Here is a 23,308-nt window from a genome sequence, read left to right on the forward strand (position 1 = left end):
GAGATAGTCCCTTCCCACCCAAACTATTCTTTCATTCTATGATTCAAACACTCTGAGTCACTTCTCTCTCAACATAAGCATCTTGGAGAAAAGGAGGTGCCAAGGCCTCTGTGTTAAACCAGAGAGTGTGTCCCAAAACTGGCAGCCTACTCCAACACCTGCTGCTCCCGTTGTCTTTCCTGGGATCCAGGGGAGATCTGTGAGACTGCATCCATGGGATCAGACCGTCTGGGGAGGTCTGCTTTGGCTCCCACTTTCCTGAAGCCAAGATGCCAAAGGGAGCACCCCCTGCTAGCGACATGGCCAGCAGCTCCCTCCCCATGCTGTGGATGGGAGCATTGAGCATTCAATTCCACCTAAACAAAGCCAACCCTCCTGGCACTGGGATGAGTAAATACTTCCCCCTCCCACTCTGCCTCTGACATTCCCCAGTGCAGTGGAAAAGGTGCAGTGATTTCTGCTTTTTGAGTCACAAGTTAATGAGTCCCACGTAACACCTGCAGCTCCCACATACAGAGATGAACAGATCTCCTATCCGTAGGTCCCAGCAAGCACATGGTACCGCATCCATGTCGGGAGTGAAGAACCTGCCAGGCTTCTAGAGATTAATTATGGGCAGCCCAAAAGGATGGATGGGAATAACCAAACACTGACAAAGCTGAACAGCAAGTGATGAGAAGAGCTCTCAAGTCTTTATCAGGGTATCACACAGCCATGGCAGAACTATTTCTGGAGTCAACTGGTGCTAACTGAAAGATGCGTCCATGAAGGAAGAGATGCTGAAATTCCTGCTGCTGCTTTTCAGGCTATAACCACCTTATATGGGAAGGCCATATTTCTTAAGACTGTGCATCTGGCAAGAGCCCATAATGGTCATGTCAGTGAATCACTTCAATAATAGTTCCCAAATTATACACTGTTCATACTGAATCCACTGAGGTCATTCCCCGAGGAGCTCTTCCAGGGAGGCTCATGTGGCTCCCAAGTGGGATGTGGCAGTGGCAGCTCTGCCAGCCCCAGCAGTGGTGGAATGGGCTGTTATATACAGGTCAATGCCAAGTGCTGGTTAATGAAAATGAGACTAATCATTCCCCGTCCTGTGTGTTCTCGGAAACTCGTTCCAGCCTACCCTGACACCAATACAGGCAGGCTCAGCATCCTCGGGGCAGTGCCCACATCTGCCTGCTGCGCACACTGCCCTTCCCAGCTCCCAGGCTCCATCATCCCAGCTTCCCTACGTGCTTCCAGCAGATTCATATCTTGAAGAACAATTAATTTGCCAGAGCAGCCTGAATTCTATTTTCATTGCCTTCCTCCTTCCCTGCAGCTGAGCTGTAACTTATTGACTGTGAAGTGACTGCAGGGTCTTTAAGAGTTCAAGGCACAGGGTGTTTTTCTGCCTGTTCCTGCCTGGCTGACTCCCTCTGTAATCATCCTTGCCAGCACCATTTCACGCCACAGAGGCATGTGACATCCAACTAAGCTGTGAACCATAATCATGCTGGAGATGATGTTTACATTTGATTTTTCCTCAAGCTGATAAGCTCTCTTCAATTTCCCCTCTCCATCAAGTTGGTATGAATTGAACTGCTTATGCCCCACAGGGTGGAATTCTTCTCTTATCTCTAATCTGCTCACTGAAAAAATTGCTTCCAGCAACCCTTCAAAAGTCACTTCAAAGTTATCACTGCTAAGAGGGAAGAGCTGCAATACTGTTCCTGGGCTGTCGCAATCAATGCTCTCCAGTGATTTTTGGAGACAGCCACACAGGTGCCACCACACACAGCACACCTGGCTCTCCCCTGGCTGGGGCCAGGATCCTCATCGTGCTCCTTCAGCCAGAGGTACAGAAACACACTTACCCAACACTCGTGAATCCTTGTTAAATCATTTCAGTTCCCTAAAGCATTAGAATCCAACCTTGAAGAACACATTGGAGGCTTCTGCTCCAGCTCTGGACTATAAGTGATGGGCAGACTGAAATGTGCGTAAGAGAAGACCTGACCAATGGAAATAAATCCAAAAGTCAACTCTACTTCCCCATTAGACAGAGAATTTCCACTTTGAAAGGAGATGGTGAACAGTAGAAAGGACATAACTCAACCACCCTTGAATAAAAGGTTTCCAGACCCCGTGTCTCCGGACTGCACCTGGCTAGAGGAACAGTGATGCACCCTTTGCTTACCCCACCACCCCTGGGATCGGGGCACCCCAGTCTAAACAAGTCCAGTACTCACCTGTCACCCCACACCACCTCTGCTCTTGCCTACAGCTCACCAGAACCCTGGAGGAGCCCCTTACACTCCCTGGAGTCCCTCCCCAGGGCATGAGGGTACAGATTCAGAGAGAAGGCACAGCAAGCATCTGCACCCATTAGATTTTGAAACTCCCTTTCAACTAGCTGGTCAGAAACGTTTAAAAACTTCGAAGCCAAGGTGTCAGGAATGAACGAATTGGGCCTGTGTGTTCATGAATGAGCCCTGCTGCTGGCAGTGAGTTTTTCTCCCTCAAAGCATGAGATTTCCAAAAGTTCCCTTCAGAACACTCTGTACCTTAAGACACCCTACTGCCAAGACCTCCCCAGCTTCCAGCCCTTCTCCAGGCAGTTTTACTCCTGTACCAGACTAACTGGTAATTTTTCAATAATTACTGAGGGCTTGGGGAAGGTCTTTGCTGGCCTGACCCACAGTCTGGATTAACCCTGCCATGTTGTTCAGGCAGAGCACAGCATCCATTGCCTCCTCTACAGCCAGAAACCAGGCAGCAGGTTTCAGCCACGCTGGTGACCCTTCACCAACAGCACATGCAGAACACTGAGCACGAGGGCAGCAGTGCAAAGCACCCATGTAGGTGGATCATGGGCACTTCAACACCTCCACACAGCAGCAAAGGCACCAGCGTTATGGGGATCTGTCACCCAGTCCAGACCATGGAGCAGTGACAAGCCCACACCCACAGCACAGCCCACCCTGGCCCTGTCCTCCCACAGCCCACCAAAGGCCACCTCCATCCCCCAGGGTTTGCTCTTCTCCAGCAAAAACTCATTTGCTGTTGTGCATGTTGTCCCCAGCCCCCCAGGAGCTCCAGCTGCAAGAGCAGCTGAGGCCAAGTGACACGATTTGGATGCTACCCAAGTGAGGAGTAAGCAACTTGACTTGAGAAATCAAAGCATTGGTAAGATTATTGGCTCAGTTTCATCTTTTTTACTATCAGCGTAAGGTAAGACAGCCTACAGGTTAATAAATTCAGATTTACTTGCTCATGGAAGAAGAAAAATACACGCTCCCTGCTTAAACCCTTCCTGAGCAACAGTCTCCATGAACACTTTGCCTAGTCCTGAGCAAGAACCTTCAATCCTCCCCAAAAAACAGGTATGTGACAGACAAATCAGAAGGACAAATGATATTTTAATTGTTCATTGGTGTCCCTCCCCATGGCAGAAGGGTGGAACAAGATGGGCCTTAAGGTCCCTTCCAGACCAAAGTGTTCTGTGACTCTGATCAGCAAGTTCTCTCTCACTCCTTTGGCATCACCTGCCAGCCCTGCCTGTGCTGGGAGAACACTCCCAAAAAGAGGTCCAAGGGTGTGCGGGAGCAGAGCAAGCAGCTTTGGGAAGGGAGGCTGCAGGCAGCCAGCCCCTGCATTTCTCTGCAGCACCGAGGAACCGCAGCAGGATGGCTGGGGACAGCTTCCCTCAGCCCAAACCTCGGCACCTTACTCACAGCTACACTCTACACCCACAGCCCCAGCAGATGACATCTGCAAAACGAGCACCACTTCCACTGCAATTAGCTGGTTCTAAGAAGATCTAATGATGCTCATTGAAAGGCCTGATGACACGGAGATCGCTGTCATCACACAGCCAAACGCTCTGAGCACCCCGGACTCCCGCAGGTGCCCGGAGCTCCGTGTCGGGCCTGCGCAGGAGCGAGTCAGCCCGGCAGCTGCAGGGCTGAACATCACGAGCACGGCTCAGCCAGCAATCCTGAGGCTGTTAATGAACTAGAAATAATTAGGCAGCGGTAGAGACGGGGGCAGGTGCACAGGCACAACCCCATGGATCCATCCTGCCACTTAGGAACCACAAACCTTCTATTAACGCCGCTGCCGGGCTCGCTTCGCTCTGGGCCCTCTCCGGCGGGAGGCGGACAAAATCCCCGGGCCCCGCTGACAGGGTCTCCCTGACCTCCCGACAACCCCTCCACCCGACCCTGTGTTCTCCGGGGAGCCACCCCCGAGAAGGGACAGGACAGGACGGCCCCGCCACGGCCTTCCAGGCCCAGCGGGGGCCGGTTGCGGGGCTGCGAGTAGTGCTGGAGGGTGGGCGGCCTGTGCCTCGCACGGTGGTCCGGGCGTCGCCTTTGCCCCTCGCAGCTCCGAGACTCCCGAGGACAGCGGCGGGGCAGCCCCATCGCGGTGTCCGCGGTGTCCCCGGTGTCCCCCGGTGTCCCCGGTGTCCCCCGGTGCCCCCCGGTGTCCCCGGTGTCCCGCCGGGGCAGAACCACCCCGGCTCCGGTGGAAGGGGGGGGAAGCAGCAGCTGGACGGGACCACGCGGTGTCTGGGGGGGACGGGCTGGACCGAACCACTCGGAGCGCCCCGCGGGGGGGCCCGGCAGGTTACGGCGGGGCTGAACCACTGCGAGCCGGCGGGACACGGGGACACGCCGGGGCCCGCCCGGGTGGGGACAGCCAGGGGCGGCCCCCGGTGCTCGCGGCGCGTTACCTCCTGACGCGTCCGGTCCCCCTACGCCGGCCTCCGGAGTGATGGCACCGGCACCCGCCGCGGCCGAGCCCTCCGCTTCCTCAGGCACCTCCAGCTCCATGGCGGCCGCGGGCAGGCGCAGCCCCGGGGCAAGACAGGCCCCGGACAGGCCGGCGCCCGCCGCCGCGCTTCTCCCGGGTACCGGCCGCGGCGCGGGGGACCCTGGGAGCGCCGCGGACCATAGAACGCGGGTGGCGCCGCGGCCAGACACGCCCCGAACAGCGCCGGAAGCACAGCGGGGCTTTTCCGCCGGAGTTAATCGCGATGCGGCGGAGGGCCGTCGCGATGAGCGGCGGGCTGTGGGATTCCACGGGGGCGAGGAGGGACAAGGGAGGCCGCAGCCAGTCCCGCCGGTCCCTCACGGTGCGGCGGCCGCGACCCCTCCGGCTGAGGGGGAAACACCACAGGGTCGGGGGGCGGGGCCTGCGGTCACCATGGCAGCGGGGCGGGGCTCCGCGGGGGCGGGGCCTGCCCGCCGGTTGCTATGGCAATGGGGGCGGGGCTCCCGGGGCGGGGAGCTGCCGGTCGCCATGGCAGCGGGGGCGTGGCCTGCGGGTGCCCATGGCGGGTGGGCGGGGCTCCGGCGGGTGGGCGGGGCCGTGGCCGGTCTGCGCGGTCGGGCCCGCGCCCCCCGTCCCGTCCTGGTTCGGTTCCCACCGCGCTGCCCCCGCCGGACCGGGGCCCCCCAGGAGCCTTCCCGGTGCCAGGCGCTGCCTACCCGCCCCGCGCCTCCCCCCTTCCCCCCAGTCTTCTCCGAGAGCTCCCAGTAGCCGCACAACACGCCGGGCTGGACCGGCCAGCCGTGCACCGGGACTCGGACACGCTCCCTCCCCCGCTTCGCGGCCCCGGCCCCGTTCAGCACCGCCGGTTCCCAGCCCAAGCCGGGGCCCGGCTCCTCCCGGCCCCGCGGCACCATCTAGTGGCGCCGCCGGGCCCGGGTCAGCCCCGGGGCTCGGGTCAGCCCGGGCCGGCCCCGCCGGTTCTCGGAGCCCCGGGGCCACGCGTGTCCCGGATAGGTACCGCTGCTGGGAGGCAACGCTGGGGCCACCGGCACTGATGAGACTGCTCGGCGGCGCCGGCGTCCGCCAGAGGGGCTCCCGACTGCGGCTGGTCCCCGCGGGGCTCGGCCGGGATCCGCAGCCGGTGCCGAGGGGCGAGCGGAGGGACCGGCGGCGGTATGGCTCCGGCTCCGGGCTGGCGGCTGCCAACCGGGGGCTTCCGCAGAAACTGGTCCCCCCACGCCGCCTCGGCGCTGGGCTGGGAGCGGTACCGGCCCCGGAGGGAGGCGGAGAAGCGCGGCGTGGACCTGATCGCTGTCACCGCCGGCAAGCGGCCCCGCAGGACGAGGGATGACGGGGACCTGGTCCTCAGGTGCGGAGAGGGGCAAGGGAAGGGGAGGAAAGGGGGCAGCAGTCATCACCAGCTTCTCCCGCACCTCCCAGGACAGGGATCCCAAGGCTGGCCCCCGTGTCTGTCCCCTCTGGGGACAATGGGTAACTCTGGGAGGCTTTGGGAATCTGGGGCAGAGTCCCACCGCTTCTCTGGACAGGACAAGGATTGGGGCGGAGGAACCCCTATCTGCAGGCACCACCGCCACCGGCATCCTGTGAGCCTGTCACGGTGCAGCACCGGGAGGGCGATCAGTGCAGGTGGCTGAGCCACCATCACGGTGGAGAGCACCGGGGACAGCCCTCCGGGAGACCGGCTATGCCCAGGGAGCTGTCCCCGGAACCCCCTTCCTGCTCCTTCCCCGCTGCAGGCACAGTCTGGGCCACAAAGGGTTACGCAAGGCACCCTGGAGTGACACCACTGCCACCAGCCCGGGAACTGAGCTCCTTCCTGGTCGGATCCCAGGCTCGGTGAGTGCCGAATTCTGTCCCCCGGGATCTGTCAGCCCTGCTTTCTGCCTTTCAGCCGTGCTTACACCTGGGGAACTGGCCGTGCTTTGTCCGTCTCTGGCTGGCTCCAGGACCTAGTGACCCTCCTGGAGCTCTGCCCCACGGCAGGGGGATAGCGCGGAGGATCGGAGCTCCACGCCCCACGTCTCTGCTGCTGGGTTACTCAGTCCGGGGCAGCCCTTCCAGAGACCTTTCCCCAGAGCAGAGGGTCGGGATCAGCCCATCACTCTTTGGGTGGGGTTGGGATGGAGCAGCCTCTGGAGGGATCCTCAGGGAAGCAACCTCGGTGCTTCATGGCCGAGTGGTTTTGCAGCACTGGCTGAGGGCAGGTACCTCGCTGATCCCAGGAAGGCTTTGAGGTTCTCAGGATGAGGAGCCCTATCGGGAGGGGAGTTGGTAAACATTGTGGGTGGTGGGCTTGGCTGTGTGCATGGCTGGGGTGGACAGTGTGTGTGACTTTCCAATAAAGGATCCCCCAGTCGCTGTGTCCCCATGGCGGGCATTGTTGGTGGCATCACCAGGGCCAGGCACAGCCCCGAACTGGAGACCTGGCTGTGGGATGAGCTGCCCCAGCACAGCTTGGCTTTGTTTGGCTTCAAAACCCCTGGGAAGTGCTGCTTCGGTTCATGTGTGGGGCGATGTGGGGCCGCCGGTGCTGCCGGTGTCCGGTGCTGGGTGTGTCGCGCTGGGCCATGGTCAGCTCTGCCCAGATACTGCCTCTCCCTGCGGGGCCATTCCAGGTGCGGGCTGGTTTCTGTCGGAAACCGGCTCAGCCGGCTCCTCCTGCTGCCAGCCTCGGCCTCTGGCTGGTGCGGGCCCTGCGCCAGGTCCTGGGGGAGACTGGGGACAGGGACAGGGCTTGGTGGCACCGTGGGCACACTGCCTGGGCCCCTGGAGCTGCTGCCATCCCCATGCTGCTCCAGCCACTGCCTGGGGAGAGCAACGGGCAGCAGTGGCACGCAAGTTTGTGGCCAGTTTGTGGCACTAGAGTGGTGGGACAATAGTGGGAGCCAGCTGGGGACAGTGAGGCGCTGTTTGGGTGGCATCAGGGGTGGCTCTGGCACAGCAGCTATCACCACCTTAGGGAGGGGGATGATCTGGCTGCTCCAGTTTGGTGTCTCTTGGACCTATAGCTCACACCGTGTCACCTGTAGGTGTCCAGGGAGCACAACACTGGTGACACAGCTGAAACCACCCCAGTGCCACTCTGGGAGTTCCTGTTCCTTATCAACTTTCCCAGTGCCAGGACAGTGAGTGCTGCCACACTGGAGTCCTGCCCAGCCCCAGCTGCCCCCTGGTCCCACGTGTCCCTGGGTGGCAGGGAGGCACTCAGGCTGGTTTCAGCAGCTGCTGACGCAGAGGGGACTCTGCCCTCCACACCCGTGGCTACAGCCTGCCTGTCGGGTGAATGATTACCCTGGGCCTCCCCCAGCCCTCCCCAGGGCTGCAGTGAGCTGGGTCTCTGTTCAGGGGTCAGGCTGGTCTCATTTTGGGGGCAGCCCCAGCTGCCTCAGCTCTGCTCCAGCTGGGACTGCCCAAGGATGTCCTTGTGCCAGGGCTGTGCTGCCTCACTTGCCCAGGGCTGGCTGCCCACTGCCAGATCCCTGCTGTGGCATCACCCAGGCATTGCCCACGAGGTGTCTCTGTCCCACCAAAGTTGCCCTGTGGCCAATTCCCAAAGGGCTTGTGGAGGTTTTGAGCTCCCTGTGGCACCAATGTGGGCACCCCTGGCAGGGCTGAGGGTGGCTGAGTTGCGTTGGGGGCTGTTAGGAATGAGGACAGCCCTGGCACAGCCGCTCCAGAGCCCTCAGACACCGCGGCTGTGAGGTGCCATGGGAACTGAGGGTGTGCACTTTGGAGAAGGGTGCTCAGGGGACCTCACTGCTCTCCCAAAAGGAGATTGTAGTGAGGTGGGGATCAGCCTCTTCTGCCAAGTGTCAGGACCAGAGGAAATGGCCTCAAACTGCACCAACGGAGGTTCAGATTAGATAGTAGATTTTTTTTTTTTTTTCACTGAAAGAATGGTCAGGCAATGGAATAAGTTGTCCAGAGAGGTGCTGGAGACATCATCCCTGGAAGCATTCAAGAGGCATCTGGATGTGGCACTTGGGGACATGGTTTAGGGGTGATTATGGTGGTGTTGGAGTGACAGTTGGGTTTGATGATCTTGAAGGCCTCTCTCTGCCTTGATGATTTTATCATTCTGGCCCTGATCAAAGTGGCCTGTCCCTGTCCCACCCCATGGAAACTGGTGGAAGGCTCTGGTCCTGCTGTCTCCCACCATCTTGGGAACCCGTGTCTCTTTGGGTTCTTGCTGACATTACCTACAGGGAACCAGGAGCCGGTGGAGATCCCTGGGCCCATCCCAGAAGTTTCAGACTCAAAGGGATGTTATTCTGTCAGTCTGGCTAGTCTGCCTGAGGTGGAAAACATTGGATCTGGGGAAAACCCAGAGAAACCAAATGGTGAAACTGGGGCAGTGGTGCTACCAAACCAGCTGGCAGAGCTGCTGAAGCCTGGAGTGGGTGGACAGGCACTGAAACACCATCCAGAGCAGCACCCCAAAGCCTGCCAGCTCCAGGAGGACAGAGGGGAGTTAGACCACGGGGATGGCATGGACAGCAGGTCTCAGCCATGGAGATGAGTCCTGTCCTTGCCTTGTGTAAAACCCCCTCTTCCATGGACCCGTGTCTGAGGGGATGGAGATGGATCCCTGGGGGGTGATTTCATGGTGCACAGAGGCAGCTCTGGGTTTGGAGCCATGCAGGGTTAGCTGGGGTGTGACACAGCTGCCAGTCCCAGTGTCCTGGCACCGTGGGGCTCTGTCCCCTGCAGCCTCACAGTCCCTGGTGCTTCTGGCTCAGGTTTGCTGCTGCTCTTTGTTGCAGGCTGATGTTGGATTGAGGAAGGGGCCAGTGGCTGTGAAGAGGAGCCGGAGCCAGTCAGAGCCCCCCAGCCGTCCGGCTGCCACCGGGACTCCTCCCAGCTCCTGCTGGTGGGAGCCCACCATGGAGGAGATGGTGATCTGGGAGCAGCACACGGTGACACTGAGCAAGGTGAGTGTCTCCTGGGGTGGCCCCACCACGGGAGGGGATGGGGTCTGTGGGGTCAACTCTGCCTGATCCCCCTTCTGCCCATGCCCACCAGGACCCTCATCGGGGCTTTGGATTTGCTGTGTCCGGAGGCCGTGACCGTCCCAACAGGACAACGGGGGACACAGCAGTGTTTGTTTCAGATGTGGTGTCTGGGGGACCAGCAATGGGTCAGCTCCAGTGAGTGCACGGGGACATGGGGCCAGAGGGGGTGCTCGCTGCCAGCAAGGGTGGGAAGGATGGAGAATCGCTCCTGCTGGGACAGAGCCAGCACCACTGTTGCCCTGCCTGGCTGGAATGGGATCCCTTGGGGTACACTCACCACCCCACCAGCTCCCTGGGCTGGGAGCTGTGCTTGGGACAGAGTCTGAGCTGCATTTTCCCTCCCAGGAAGAAGGATCACATAGTGATGGTGAACGGCCTTTCCATGGAGAATGTCCCATCCTCCGTTGCCATCCAGGCACTTAAAACCTGTGGCAAGATCGTCAACATTGTGAGTGTGCCCTGTGGTGGGATGGGGGCTGGTGTCATGCTCACGCTGTGCCTGTCTCCATCCCAGATCCCCTGTCCACATGTGCCCAGGGTCTGAGGCTTGGCAATTGCTGCAGGGACACCTCCTGGCAGACACAGCTGTACCCACCATCCTCTTCTGCTCGCTTTGCACCTGCAGACGCTGAAAAGACCAAAGAAGATTCAGCTCCCTGTGAGCAAGAGCAGCCCTGGGTCCCCTGCTGTGCCCCGGCACTTGGACTCAGATGAGGAGTACAGGCTGCACCGCTCCCGGGACGACCTGGCTCACAGCCAGGGCTACGATGGGGACTCATCCAGCGAGAGGAGCTCTGGTCACCAGCACGATGAGCATCGCCACCACAGGCTGGTGTCCCGGAGCCGGAGGCGAAGCCAGGACAGCAGCCACTGGATGCAGAGTAGCTCAGAACGGAGAGGCCAGGGCCGACATTGCTCCTTTGGTCAGGACGAGGACACCAACGGGCTGACCCTGGTGTCAGGCTTCAAGCGGCTGCCGTGCCAGGATGTGCCCATGAAGCCCATCACGTCGGTCCTGGTGAAGCAGAAGCAGAATGAGGGTGAGGCCCCCCTGTTCCTGCTGTCCCTGGGTCTTGTTGCCTGATTTCTGGCCATGCCTTCCCCCAGGGAGGAGATGATAGTTGGGTGGGTACCAGCAAGGCATGCCATGTTGGGTGCACTAAACCACCTCCTGCCCTCAGCTGGGGGCTACAGAGCTCAGCTCTGTGGCTTGCCAGTACCCCAAGGGGAGCTGGGGCTTGCGAGGATGGTGCTGAGTGGGGACCTGGAGGGGGTTTGCATCTGCCTGGCGCTGCTACCATCACGGCTCTCTCTGGTGCAGAGTATGGCCTGAAGCTGGGCAGTCAGCTTTTCATCAAGCACATAGTGGAGAGCGGGCTGGCGGCCAAGGGCAACTCCTTGCAGGAGGGAGACCTCATCCTGAAGGTATGGGGGCCCTGGGGTGCAGGGCACTCACTGGGAGTCTCATCTGCCCCTCTTTGGAGGTCCCTGGCTGGTGTCACTCACTGCCAGGGTCCAGCCACGGCCGTGCTGGAGCCGGTTCTGCCTGTGCCCCCCCTGCCCCAGCCCCCCGGCTGTCCCAGGGACCCTGCAGGGGCTCTCAGGGCCCAGCTCCCTGCTGCCAGGGCTGCTGGCATGTCCTGCTGGCACAGTGGAGTTGTGTCCATCTTACTGTCCCGCACTGTGTGTCTGTGTCCCCACTGGATGACAGTCCTAGGTGTTAGATAAAACAATGCTTAAAGTATTTGGGGAAATAGAAGGGAGGGAGACCCTTTGTTTGCACACCTGGCTGCTGGGAACTGGTGCCAAAGTGACTATAGGGTAAACAGGAGGGATTACATCCCACAGTCTGTTGGGAAAAGCAGCTACCACTCAGGGAAATCTCAGCCCTGGGGCCTGACTCCCTGCACCAGGCCAGGGCATGAAGGACAGTGCTGGGCCCAGGGCAAAGGAAAACTGAGCTTCAGGTATCTGAGGGGTCTGTGCAATCCTGCAGAGCCCCAGGCAGGTGGAAGTGTGTGTTAACAAACTGTGCTAATGTTTCCTCTGTACAAAATGAGGTCACACTGGGAACAGCCAGGAACAGGGACACAGAATAGGCGAAGCTGCAGGAGCTGGGGCTGGGCTGGAGGAGCTGGGAAGGGACCAGGAAGATGGCAGTCAGAGTATCCCATCCCCATGGGGTGTTCCTGGGGGTGCTTTCCTAGGAGCAGGTGCCCCAAGGCCTCCCACTCTGCCCCTCCAGATCAATGGGGTAGCCAGCCAGGATATGTCCTTGGCTGAAACCCAGCAGCTCATTGAGCAGACAGAGGGGATCCTGACCCTGCTCATCCTCCGTGACCACCGGCAGTTCCTGGTCAACATCCCTGACGTTGACAGCCAGAGCGACAGCTCCCAGATGGACGGTGAGGGGACACGGTGGCAGGGCCAGGGTCAGATACACAGCACAGGGGCTACACAGCCACTGCTGCATCTCCCTTCCTGTGGCTGCAGATATCTCAGACATCAACTCGGAGCCCTCCGATCCGCCATCTCCAGAGGCCTCCCCACGACCTCCAGCTGCTGCCAGGACAAAATCACGGTAAGGCCCACACTGTCCCCATGAGCCCCTCTGTCCCCTGGCAGATCCTTCTGTGTTCTCCACCTGTCTGGGGATGCTGGTTCTCTGTTGCTAAGCCAATATCTCTGGAGGTGGTACTGCCATGCACAGTTTGCTCTGCTGTCTCCACTGCCCACATGCCTAAATCCTGCTTGACCTTGTTCCAGGGAGAGGAGACGATCAAACAGGGAGCCTGTGGCCAAGGAAACTGCAGCTGATGCTCAGGGTCCAGGTGAGTAGACTGGGCACTGAGGGGGCTCCGGGCTCCTGTGCATCTCCACTGCCCAAAGCCCTGGTAGAGCCTTGCCAGGGCTCCCTGTGCCTTGGCACAGCAACTGCTTCTCCTAGACCAGCTCTCCTTCCTGCAGACCTTCTGGAAGCCGTGGAGCAGGATGGGCACAGCCCCCACACCAGCCTCACTGCCCGAGGTGCCCACAAGGACGGGTATGTCTGCAAGAGGCAGGGAGGAATGGCTGGGGGACACGAGGAGCTGCTGTGTCACAGGTTGGGGTGACAGGGTCAGTGCCTCCCTGTCCTGTCCTTGCATGTCACCACTGGGCTGACTGTACTTCCCTGTGGCAGGTACAGCACCAACTCCAGGGTTGTGCAGTTTGTGAAGGCCAAGAGCGTGGGGCTGCGGCTGACGGGTGGGAACGATGTGGGCATCTTCGTGTCAAGCGTGCAGGAGGGGAGCCTAGCTGACAGCCAGGGTGTTCGGGAAGGTGACCAGATCCTGCAGGTACCTGAGGCTGAAAATGCTCCATATGCTGCTGCACCTGCAGTGGCCCCAGCTCTTTTGGGTCCATTATCTCCCCAGGGTATCACCTCCACAGTGACAGAGACCACTTCCCTCTCCCACTCTGCCCTGGGCACTGCTGTCCCTGGGTCCCCCGCTGGTGCCCATGCCCTCTGTCCTGCTGGCAGGACCGTGTCCAAGTGCTTTTCTGTGGCAGGTGAATGACACCAGTTTCCAGAACCTGACCCGTGAGGAGGCTGTGGAATATCTCATGGCCCTGCCGCCGGGCGAGGAGGTCACACTGTGTATCCAGAGCAAGCAGGACAGTGAGTGGTGACCAGGCTCATCCTGGGCTTGTGCCTCTCCATCCTCTGTCTCTTCTGGGCAAGCATCAGACCTGCTGGACTTGCCATGGCCCTTCCTGTCCCTGCAGGGTCCTTCTTCCCCTCCTCCTCCTCCTCCTCCTCCTCCTCCTCCTCCTCCTCCTCCTGCAGAGTGCTGATGGGAGGGGGCCAGACCATCCCAGCCCTGTTTGTGCCTTGGCTTCCTGGAGCACAGGGGCTTTCTGGGACTATGGCTCAGCCTGGAGAGGCCAGTACATGCTGGCGAGTCAGATCCTACTGTCCCCAGCATGCCTGAGAGTGCCATGGGAGGAAAAGGTGTTCCTAATACCCTCCTTAGCAGCAAGGGCTACTGTAGAGCCTCCCAGCCAGCCTAGTGCCTTCCCAAATCTCTCCAGCATCTTCTTCCTCAGCCATCTCCTCCCCTGATGGTCCCTCTTGCCCTGGGCTTCAGTTTACAGGAAGATGGTCTCGTCCAACGTGGGTGACTCGTTCTACATCCGGACACACTTTGACTTTGAGAAGGACACGCCGTCAGGGCTCAGCTTTGTCCGTGGGGACGTGTTCCACGTGCTGGACACCATGTACCGGGGCAGGCTGGGGAGCTGGCTGGCTGTGCGCATGGGCAGGGACCTGCAGGAGCAGGAGAAGGGCATCATCCCCAACCGCAGCAGGTAGGGATGGAGCCAGGAACAGCCCCTAGATAAGCAGAGCCAGAGGAGGCTCCTAAGTGAGCTGAGGCCATGGATGGTGGGCTCAGTGAGAGGCAGGGCCAGGGCTGGTGGGACAGTGGTGGGAAGCGTGAGCTGGTAAAATCCCTTCTCAGGGTGGTGAGGCAGCTGACAATCAAGTTGTCCAAAGTCCCAGAGAGAGAAGTCTAGCACAGCTTCACCTGGCTGTGCCACCGAGCAGGGGTACCAGCTTCTCCTGACCTACTCCTCAAACCCAGAGGCTGCAGGTCCTGAGCCCTCTCCTCTCCCAGGGCCGAGCAGATTGCCAGCCTGGAGTCGGTGCTGAAAGCCACATCTGGTGCCAACCCCTCCGGGGCACGGGCTGAGTTTTGGAAGCTGCGGGGCTTGCGGGGAGCCAAGAAGATGCTGCGGAAGAGCCGGGAGGACCTGTCTGCCCTCACAAAGCAGGGGCGCTACCCACCCTACGAAAGGGTGGTCCTCAAGGAAGGTGGGCACCAGGACAGCCTGACCTACCTGGGGGACTTTGCTCCTGGGGCTGTGGATGCTGGTGGGCCCTCCTCTCCTGGGAGGAGCAAGGGCGCATTGCAGGGCTGTGGGCACCATGGGGAGCAGGGCTGGGTGCTTGGGTGCTGGGAGCTCTGCCCTTGCCCCCCGCCACCCTGAGCACCTCTGTCCTCCCACAGCCAGCTTCAAGCGGCCAGTGGTGATCCTGGGCCCCATCGCAGACATCGCTGTGCAGAAACTGAGCAGGGAGCTGCCCGAGCTGTTCGAAATTGCACGTGAGTGCCTCCACACTGGGGAGAAAATGATATCCAGCAGCCAGCCCCTGTGAGAGTTCTTTACCTTTGGCTCCCTCCCTATGACACCCCGACCTTCCTAGGCTCATTCACCCTTTCCCCTCCTCTCCCTGAGGGACACAGCCCTGGGGCTGTCAGAGGTGCAGCCCCTCTCACGCCCCATCTCTGTGTCCTGCAGCGAGCGTGCCCCGAGATGGGGCATCGTCCAAGGTCATCAAGCTGGACTCGGTGCGGCAGATTGCAGAAAAGGTGAGACCTTTCCCAAGTCCTTGGGGCCAGCTGGGGCCTGTGGAAAGCCCACAGCCCTCATCCCTGCTCCCAGCAGGGCTGATGGCTGTGCCCTGCCCCAGAACAAACACGCCTTGCTGGACATCACACCCTCGGCTGTGGAGCGCCTCAATTACGTGCAGTACTACCCCGTGGTGGTGTTCTGTGAGCCCGAGAGCCGCCAGGGCATCAAGGCCATGCGACAGTGGCTGGCGCCCGACTCCAGGAAGAGCTCCCGGCGCCTCTATGCCCAGGCCAACAAGATGAAGAAGTATTGCAGCCACCTCTTCACGGCCACCATCAGCCTCAGTGGCAGCGGCAATGCATGGTACGAGCAGCTCCAGGACATCGTAAGGACACAGCAAAGCCAGCCAGTCTGGACAACAGCAGAGCAGGTACAGGGCACGGGCTGTCTGTGGCGAGGCTTGGCCTCCTGGGGCTGCAGCCAGGCAGGTGACTGGGCTGAGGTCTCCATCATCCCCACCCCTCAGGCAGATACAGCAGTTGAGGACAGTCTGGACCTGCTGAACCCACCGAGCACAGTGGCCTCAGGCTACCTGACGTGTGACAGCCATGCCAACAGCGACTACGACGACACGGATGGGGAGGCGGGCGCCTACACCGACGGCGAGGGGGAGGATGCCTATGACCAGCCTGGGCTGGCCCGTTCCTCTGAGCCAGCACAGCTGGCCCCCAGCCAGGGCCTGGACTCCTCTGAGCCAGCACAGCTGGCCCCAAGCCACAGCCAGAGTGAGCAGGTGGGTTGTCCCAGACTGGTACAAGAGCCGGGTGGGGCAGAAGAGGGTGGCACAGTGCCTGGCTCTGGAGCGGAATTGCCGTTCTTCATGGTGCAGGGTGTCGCCTTTGGCTGCTGCAGGGTCCAGCTGTGTGTCTATGCCCAGCTCTGGTGTCCAGGGGCAAACGCCCCAGGCTGGGGCACAGCCCCTGCCCTGCCCCTGACCCTCCCACCTCTTCTTCCCCAGGTGCCCGAACGGCCACGGCAGGGCAGGCACTATGACAGCATCAGGTACCTGTGCCCCAGGGTGGGGATGGCAGCTGCTCAGGGCTGGGGACAGTCCCAGAAGGGCATTGTCCCTGTCCCGCAGAGCCATCACCACCCTTCTGCCCCCCAGAGAATACGAGCACGAGGCGGTGAGGAGGAGGTTCACACGGGCCAGGGACGACTCGGACCAGGATGAAGGCTACGAGTGGGGCCCAGCCACAGATGTTTAGTGGCACTGCTGGCCTGTCCCTCCAGACCAGCCCTCCCACAGCCCGGCACAACTGGTGCAGGTGACAGCTCAGGTGGTGCCCCTGTGGCCAGGTTGGGCTGGGCCCAATCCTGCTTTACCCTGCATCACCAAGTGCCTGCACTACCACGTGCCTCCCTCCCTTTTGGCCACAGCCTCTGCTACTGGAATAAAAGGGGTATTTGGATCAGGATGGGCTGTTTCTGGGGGTGCTGGGCGGCCGCATACAGGGGATACTGTGAGCAGGGTGGTCCTGCTGGGACCCAGGCACCTCCTGGCCAGTGGGCCTGTGTACAATGAGGCATCACAGGGGGAATTGGGGCCTGGAATTACTGCAGGCCAGGGATGTGCTCCCCAGAGCTGAGCCCCCTCTGCTGCAGTCCCTCTGCAGCTCCTCAAATGCAGCCTCCCATATTTCCCAAAATTTTTATTTTTAGGGCAACCAAGTACACAGGCACAGCCAGGTCAGCACTGCAGCAGCCCTGGGGGCCCCGAGAGCTGCTCACAAAAGGCTGACAGCCCCAGGGGCTGGGCAATGCCATGCTCTCTTTTGCTGCTCCAAGGGCTGTGGCTCTGGGCCGGGCTGTGCATGCAGAGTGATTCAAGGCAGCACCAGGGAAAAGCTGAAGCAGGTTCCCAGCTTGGTGCAATGTGTCTAACGGAGAGTTTGCACACCAACAGGCCTCTGGCCAAGCCACGGGAGCAGAGGAGGTGCCAAGAGTGCTTCTGCCCTTAAGGCCAAGTCTGGGAGTTGCTGGGTATCGCTCAGGGGTGCCAGTGTGCACCCACACAAGGCTGTGCAGGGTCAGTGCTACTCTGGGGCTGTGCTGGCTGAGCTCTGGAGCTGAGCTGTGCTTCCAGCACCATCCTCACCTTGGGAAAGGCACCGTTGGTGAGTGTAAAAGTACAATAGTGAGTGACTGGATGGTGGAACTTTCACATAGGGCCCCCTCTCCTCCCACCAGCACGAGGCCAAGGTGAGGGACCCTGTGCAGCAGCAGGAAAGCCACTATGCGGCACTGTGAGGTGGGAAGAGGTAATTGGAGGACAAGAGGTGCCCAAAGCATGGCACCACAGGCCTTGATGCTGCTCAGGCTGGGTATCAGTCCCCAGTGTCCCACTGTGTCCTGAGTAAAACAAAAGAGGTGCAGACTTAGGCCCTGCTGAGGGCTCTGATGCAGGGCTGGGGCAGAAGGCAGAGCCAGTCCTGCCCCTGCAGCCCCGGGCTCGTCCTGCCTGCCCCAGGCGTGGTGGCTCAGAGGAAGAGGGGCTGCTCCTGCCCCGTCAGCAGCCGGTACGTGGAGGCTGGCATGGTCTTGATGTGCACCTAGGCAGAGAGGCACAGATTAGAGACTCCAGCCCGGGCTGGAGGGTGCTGGTGCACAGCTCTGAGCCCAGCACCTCCATGGGGGCCCGGCTCACCTCGCTGACCGCCTCGCTGAGGATCTGGATGATTTTCTCATGTGGTGTGGCCACCACGCTCTGCCCGTTGATCTCGATGATGCGGTGCCCCACGCGGATGCCACCCCGCTCTGCGATGCCCCCGCGCATCAGGCTGCAGATCTGGGAGCGGGGAGTGCTGTGAGAGCAGGGCTGTGCCCACAGCCCAGCCCTGTCACCGCTGCTCCAAACCCTCAGAGCCCCGGAGGCTCCACCAGAGCTCTGCCTGGGGTGCACAGCTCCTCCAGCCCCTGGGCATGCAGGCAGACAGGGATGTTCCTGTGCATTGCTGCCACCAGAGTGATGTGCTGAGCTGAGGCCAGTGCAGCCCCCAGGATTTTGTCCCCCAGCTGACTCACTGAACCCTCCTGCTCCCCTCAGGCTGAAGCTGCAAAGACTGAGCTGCACCACAGAGAGAGACCCACAACTCCTAGGGGGAGCACCAGTTGGTGTGCAAAGTGGCTGTGCCACCCAGCTCCCACTGAGCCAGGAATGCCCCTCTCTGCCTTCCCAACTAAGCCACAGGAGAAGCCATGGCAGGGAGTAGCTCAGGCACAGGGGACAGCAACAACTGTCACTGAGATCACGCCCAGAAAGCCAGGAAGAAGCCACCACCCTGAAAGCAAACAGCTACAGAGCACCAGGGAGAGGGGTACAACCACCAGTGCTGCAGAAAGGCTGTGAGGAGCTTTTTGCTGTGCACAGCAGAGCCCTGTGGCCCCTTGGCCTGGGCAGGCACATGCAGTGTGGGAGCTGAGCGCTGGTCCCTGGACACAACCAGCTCTGCTGGCCCCTCAGCAGACCCTGGCCCAGTCCCATCCCACGGGCACTCACCACACCGTTCTCAACACAGAAGCCCAGCTGGTACTTGGAGTCAGGACGGCGGATGACAGCCGTGGTGACAGGGGGACAGTGCACAATGTTCAGCGTCACCTCGCTCTGGTGCTTCAGGTCCTGGAATGTGGGATGGGGCTTGGTCAGATTTTGGAGAGCTATTCAGACTGGATGAGGGGCGATGCAGCCATGTTGTTCATGGGAGGGCTGAGGATTAGCGACTAGTTTTCAATGGGGAAACTGAGGCACACAAAGGGATACTGCAAATACAAATCCAGGGACAAGAACGTACAAACCCAGCCCAAGACATCCCTGACCCTGAGGCTATGTTGTCCTTGCTTTCAGCTCCTTCCCATCCTACTGAGAGGTAGATGATGCAACAGGTTCCCTTCAGGACAGGTGCCTGCCTCCTCCTCCACCCTCCTTTTCAGCAGGGCCACAGCAAGTACACTCCCCAGCTCTGTCCCTGCCTTCCTCCAAGCACTCCAAGCAGGAGCTGCCACAGCCTGCAGGACAGGTATGACCTCTGCACACCAAAGCTGGGAGCCCTAAGGGTGTCACACACACTCCCAGATCACTCACGCCAGCCCCCATCTCCCTCTTGGGGTGAGGCAGGAGGTCACCCTGGCCTGGCTCACCCGGATGATGCTCTGGCAGGTGCCCAGGGGCAGCCCCACCAGGCTGGTCCCGTTGACCGACATGAGGCGGTCCCCGATGCTCAGCTCGCCTGAGCGCTCTGCGGGGCCCCCGTGCATCAGGTTGGCGATGACCACGGTGGGCAGGATGGAGCCCCAGCCTGACTCCACAATGGCGATGCCCAAGATCTCCCCCTTATGCTTCCGGATGCACACCTGGGGGGAGAAAGGTGGGTTACAGTCATAACCTCCAGAGCTGTGGAGCACGTGTCCCAGCCCACAGCTGCACTCACAGCTGGCTGGGATGGGTCTGGTTTTGTAGGGAGCCATGGAGTGGCTTCCCCACATTGTCCCCACCCCTCAGAGCAGGTCTTACGTCCTTGCAGTTCTCCTGCCGGGAGAAGTGGCTCAGCTCTGTGTTGTACTGCTCCTGGTCCTCCAGGGCACGGCTGTAGTGGCGCGGGCTCAGCTCGCGGGGGTCGATGCTGTTGGCCTCCAGGAAGCGCTGGTAGGCCACGCCGAACGCCTGCCCGATGGCCTGGGCGATCACCTGGGCCTGGAGAACCACAGGGGCTGTTCCTGCCTACGGCTCAGGGCTGGAGCCAACAGCACCCAGTGCCCTGCAGTGCCCTGCACAGGAACCATCCTTGGGAGCTCCAGGGTGTCCTGGCTCCTTCCCTGCCGGAATGGGCCCCTGTGACAGCCAACCCTCCCCTCCACTTTGCTCACTGGGGCTCTGAGTGTGACAGATGCTCAGGAAGGGCTTCTGCCCTCTCCCTGATGAGGAGGAAGGGGGTCTTTGCTGCAGCCCCAGCCCAGAACACCCAGTTATTACAGTGGGATGGGACTCAGGTCCCCAGGGCCACCCGCCCACAACAGAGACCCATGTGCTGCCTCACATCAGGCGAGTGGAAGACGTGGCAGATCATCTTGTAGAGCCGCTTCTCCTCCGCCACCTCCGAGCGCCGCGGCAGCTTCCGGCGCGCCATGAGCACCACCAGGGAGCCGATGTCGGCAATGTAGGAGATGGTCTGGAGGGAGTGGTCCATCATGGCCTCCTGGCAAGGGGAACAGGCAGAGTTCAGCCCCCTCGGGGCTGTCAGACCATGTGCACACCCCAAGCCTGCTGCCACTGTGAGCAGGAAGGGTTTGGCGGCGGTGCTGGGATGTGGCACAGCTGCCCAGTATACGCTGGCCAGAAACCATGTCTGTGCCAAAAGGTACAAACAGGTCCTTCATCAAGGTCTCAATTGTGTCCCTGGGTGTTGCCAGGGGACAGGACAGCTCTTCCCTTTTGCTATAATGCAGAAACTCATCCTGAGGCAAAGAGTTCTCCAGATTTCAAGCCTGGGATCCCAGCAGCTCCACAGGGTGCGGGCTGCATGGGAAGCCTTATGCAGCCAGAGAGGCAAGGACGTTACACAGGATGGCTATGAAGTGACATGCCCCCCCCCAGACATGTGTTCTCATCCATAGGCTATCACTGGGCACCTGCTGGTGCGGGAGCAAAGCTGAGATCCTGAGACCAAACAGGAATATTGAAGCAGCCACGGAGCCATGTGGTTACTGCTGTTCCTGCTCACCTGAGTGTCAGCAGTGAGCACCTTGATCCTCTGTGTGGAGACAAACAGATCCACCTCCGTCATGGGCTGGGACTCCCCCTCGGGTGCCTGCAGAGCGATGGAGAGGTCACAGGAGCCTGCTGGGACCCAGCCCCACAGCCAGGTGCCCTCAGGCATATCCTGAGTGCTGCCCCACACCCACAGGGGGCAAGGCAGCCATGCCCCCCATCCCCCCTGCACCTTGATCCTGTCCACCGCCTCCTGCGCCTGCGCCATGCGGACGCTGGTCGGGGGGTTCCTCTCCGAGGCCAGTTGCGTGGAGCCCAGGTACTTGGCCCCAAAAATCACACCATCCAGCAAGTCCTCTGGGTCACAAGGGCCTGGAACTGAGGCGTTGGGAGGGACTGAGCAGAGGCTGCTCCCCCACCTCTGAAACTGGGGGTACCAACGCCTGCTGCCTTGTTAGCTGTGTTCCTACACACGATGAAGCAGCTCAGTGCTTGGTACATGGGCACATGGCATCACCGGGGGACCAGGGCTGTTTCCCCCTTCCCTTGGGAATACATGGTGCCCCTTTTCCCCAGGTATAACCCCTCCCTGATCCCTGACACACCTCCATTTCCTCAGCAAAGGCTCAAACAAGCCACGCAGAGCCTGGTACACCCACTCTGGATGGGTGCAGAGCTGGCTGTTCCCTCCCCAGCTGGGACCCCGGATCATGCCCGTTCAGGGTCAGAGCAGGTGGGGCAGGACTCCTGGATGCTCTTGCTGCTCAAGCACAGAAGCAACTCACCCTCTTTGAAGGCTGGACAGGATAATGCGGATTCCCTGTCCTGCAAAGCAATGAGAGAGCAAGTGAGGCTGTGGCTGGGACCTCAGGGATTCTGCCTGACCCTGGAGCAGTGGGACACTGGGCCCTGGAGCAAGGGCCCTGGGTATGGGGGAAATGGCATAGGGCTCCAGGGTTGGACAGGGAGGAGCAGGGTCCTGGGGCAGGAGGGGAGGATGGTCCAGGATCCCAGGACCAGAGGGGATGTTCAGACCCACCAGCCTCTGCCCCAGGGTACACATGAATCAACCAGCCATGCAAGTATGCATTCAGGGCCAAAGCTGGTACCGAGGGTACCAGCCCAGTCTTGTCTGGGCAATCTCACAGCGCAAGGCCCTGCAAGACCTGAGGAAAGTTGTCCCTTTTGCTCTCTTTTGCCCCCATCCCAGACCCCAGGAGGGATCAGAGCCAAGGGGCAACTCCTGGCTCCTGCTGCCCCACCACAGCACAGTGCACTCACAGTCACAGCGCCCTGAGGAGGCTGCTCTGTCCCGGGGACCAGAGCAGAAGGCAGGGCTGCCCATGCCGGCTCAGGCGAACCTTCCCGAGCACCCTCGCAGGCAGAATTGTCCTCGCAAAGCCCCTCTCCGTAACACCAGCTGCCAGAAGGTTCTTCCTCTGCGCTCTCTGGCCTCCCCAGCCCTTCAGGCTTCTCCACAGTAGCTGGTTCCTCCTGAGCCTGCATTATCTCCAGGTTGGTCCCAGCCAGGACATCGGAGTGGGCCAGGGGGGTCTCGGCAGCAGCCTCGGGCAGCCCCCCCTCATAGCACAGGAGGTTCAGCAAGTCCTCCCGGTCAGCCTCGGCGAAGAGCAGCCCGTGGCAGGGCCGCTCGCAGGCGGAGTGCCGCGGGCAGCACGGACGCATGGCCAGGCCCCGGCCCGTGGCCACGTGCAGCGGGCACGGCCGGCACCGGCCCGGGCACCGCCCGCGGCCCCGCCGGGCACCGGCGCCCGAGGGGGACGGCGAGCCCTGCTCGGGGCAGTCGCGGAGCTTGGGGTCGAGGGTCTCCAGCTGAGCCAGCAGCCCTTGGATCTCCGAGGGCTCGTCCTCCACATCCTCGGTCCACTCGGCGCTCGGCGCGGGGCGGGCGCGGGGCTCGGGGGTCTCGTCCAGCTCCATGCCCGCGGGCTCGGCGCTGCGAGGGGCGCTCCCGGCGCCGGGCTCCCAGCGGGCAGAGCCCTGCGGCGCCTCGGGCACCGCCTCCGCTCCCATCGCCCTGCCCGAGCCCCGGCACGGCTCGGTCCGGCCGCCCGCGCCTCCCGCGAGCGCCGGGGCTGCGGCGGGCCCCGGCCCCTCCGGCCCGGAGCCGCTGCCGGGCTGCGGGCCGGTACGGGAGAGCTCCTCCGGCCGCCCGCCATCCCCACGGCGCCCGGGGGCGTCCGGTCCGTCCTCCGTGTCCATGGCCCGCGGCTCCGCGCTCTCATCGCCGCCGCCGCCGGGGGCAGGGAGCGCGGCCTGGAAGTCCATGGTGATGCCGGCGTCCATGGGGCCGGCGGCCCGGGAGGGGCCCGGGCCGGGCGGGCTCGGT

The 23,308-nt window shown here is 61.3% G+C and overlaps 3 protein-coding genes across 9 annotated transcripts in view; 1 reads left to right on the plus strand and 2 right to left on the minus strand.

The window, feature by feature from the left end:
* The window catches only part of PIP5K1C (phosphatidylinositol-4-phosphate 5-kinase type 1 gamma), a 50,355-nt gene extending 45,246 nt beyond the window's left edge, over nucleotides 1-5,109 (minus strand). For 5 of the 7 annotated variants that reach the window (XM_030257042.4, XM_030257041.4, XM_030257040.4 and 2 more), the window contains exon 1: nucleotides 4,724-4,963. In XM_030257042.4, the coding sequence (XP_030112902.1) occupies nucleotides 4,724-4,823 (100 nt within the window). In that variant the 5' untranslated portion in view covers nucleotides 4,824-4,963. Of the gene's footprint in view, nucleotides 1-4,723 lie in introns of all 7 variants that reach the window. The other 2 variants (XM_030257045.4, XM_030257039.4) reach the window with 2 other exon arrangements.
* A 261-nt stretch (nucleotides 5,110-5,370) lies between these two features.
* On the plus strand, nucleotides 5,371-16,669 carry TJP3 (tight junction protein 3). Its single transcript, XM_012571174.5, has 21 exons — nucleotides 5,371-6,133; nucleotides 6,522-6,621; nucleotides 9,549-9,716; nucleotides 9,808-9,932; nucleotides 10,143-10,245; nucleotides 10,423-10,837; nucleotides 11,119-11,222; nucleotides 12,043-12,202; nucleotides 12,291-12,378; nucleotides 12,564-12,628; nucleotides 12,765-12,840; nucleotides 12,979-13,135; nucleotides 13,350-13,458; nucleotides 13,928-14,147; nucleotides 14,456-14,652; nucleotides 14,849-14,944; nucleotides 15,141-15,211; nucleotides 15,313-15,624; nucleotides 15,721-15,987; nucleotides 16,213-16,256; nucleotides 16,363-16,669. Exons 1-21 carry the CDS (start codon nucleotides 5,940-5,942, stop codon nucleotides 16,460-16,462), a joined length of 3,171 nt encoding a protein of 1,056 aa, XP_012426628.5. The 5' UTR covers nucleotides 5,371-5,939; the 3' UTR covers nucleotides 16,463-16,669.
* A 222-nt stretch (nucleotides 16,670-16,891) lies between these two features.
* On the minus strand, nucleotides 16,892-23,265 carry APBA3 (amyloid beta precursor protein binding family A member 3). Its single transcript, XM_030256904.4, has 10 exons — nucleotides 22,240-23,265; nucleotides 21,744-21,783; nucleotides 21,191-21,336; nucleotides 20,972-21,058; nucleotides 20,288-20,446; nucleotides 19,765-19,944; nucleotides 19,392-19,604; nucleotides 18,754-18,873; nucleotides 17,902-18,042; nucleotides 16,892-17,806 (listed from the first exon to the last, which is right to left on the minus strand). The coding sequence occupies exons 1-10, from the start codon at nucleotides 23,263-23,265 to the stop codon at nucleotides 17,735-17,737; spliced, it is 2,184 nt and encodes a 727-aa protein (XP_030112764.4). The 3' UTR covers nucleotides 16,892-17,734.
* Nucleotides 23,266-23,308: the final 43 nt, after the last annotated feature.

The sequence above is a fragment of the Taeniopygia guttata genome, chromosome 28 (assembly GCF_048771995.1).
Source record: "Taeniopygia guttata chromosome 28, bTaeGut7.mat, whole genome shotgun sequence".
Taxonomy (NCBI): domain Eukaryota; kingdom Metazoa; phylum Chordata; class Aves; order Passeriformes; family Estrildidae; genus Taeniopygia; species Taeniopygia guttata.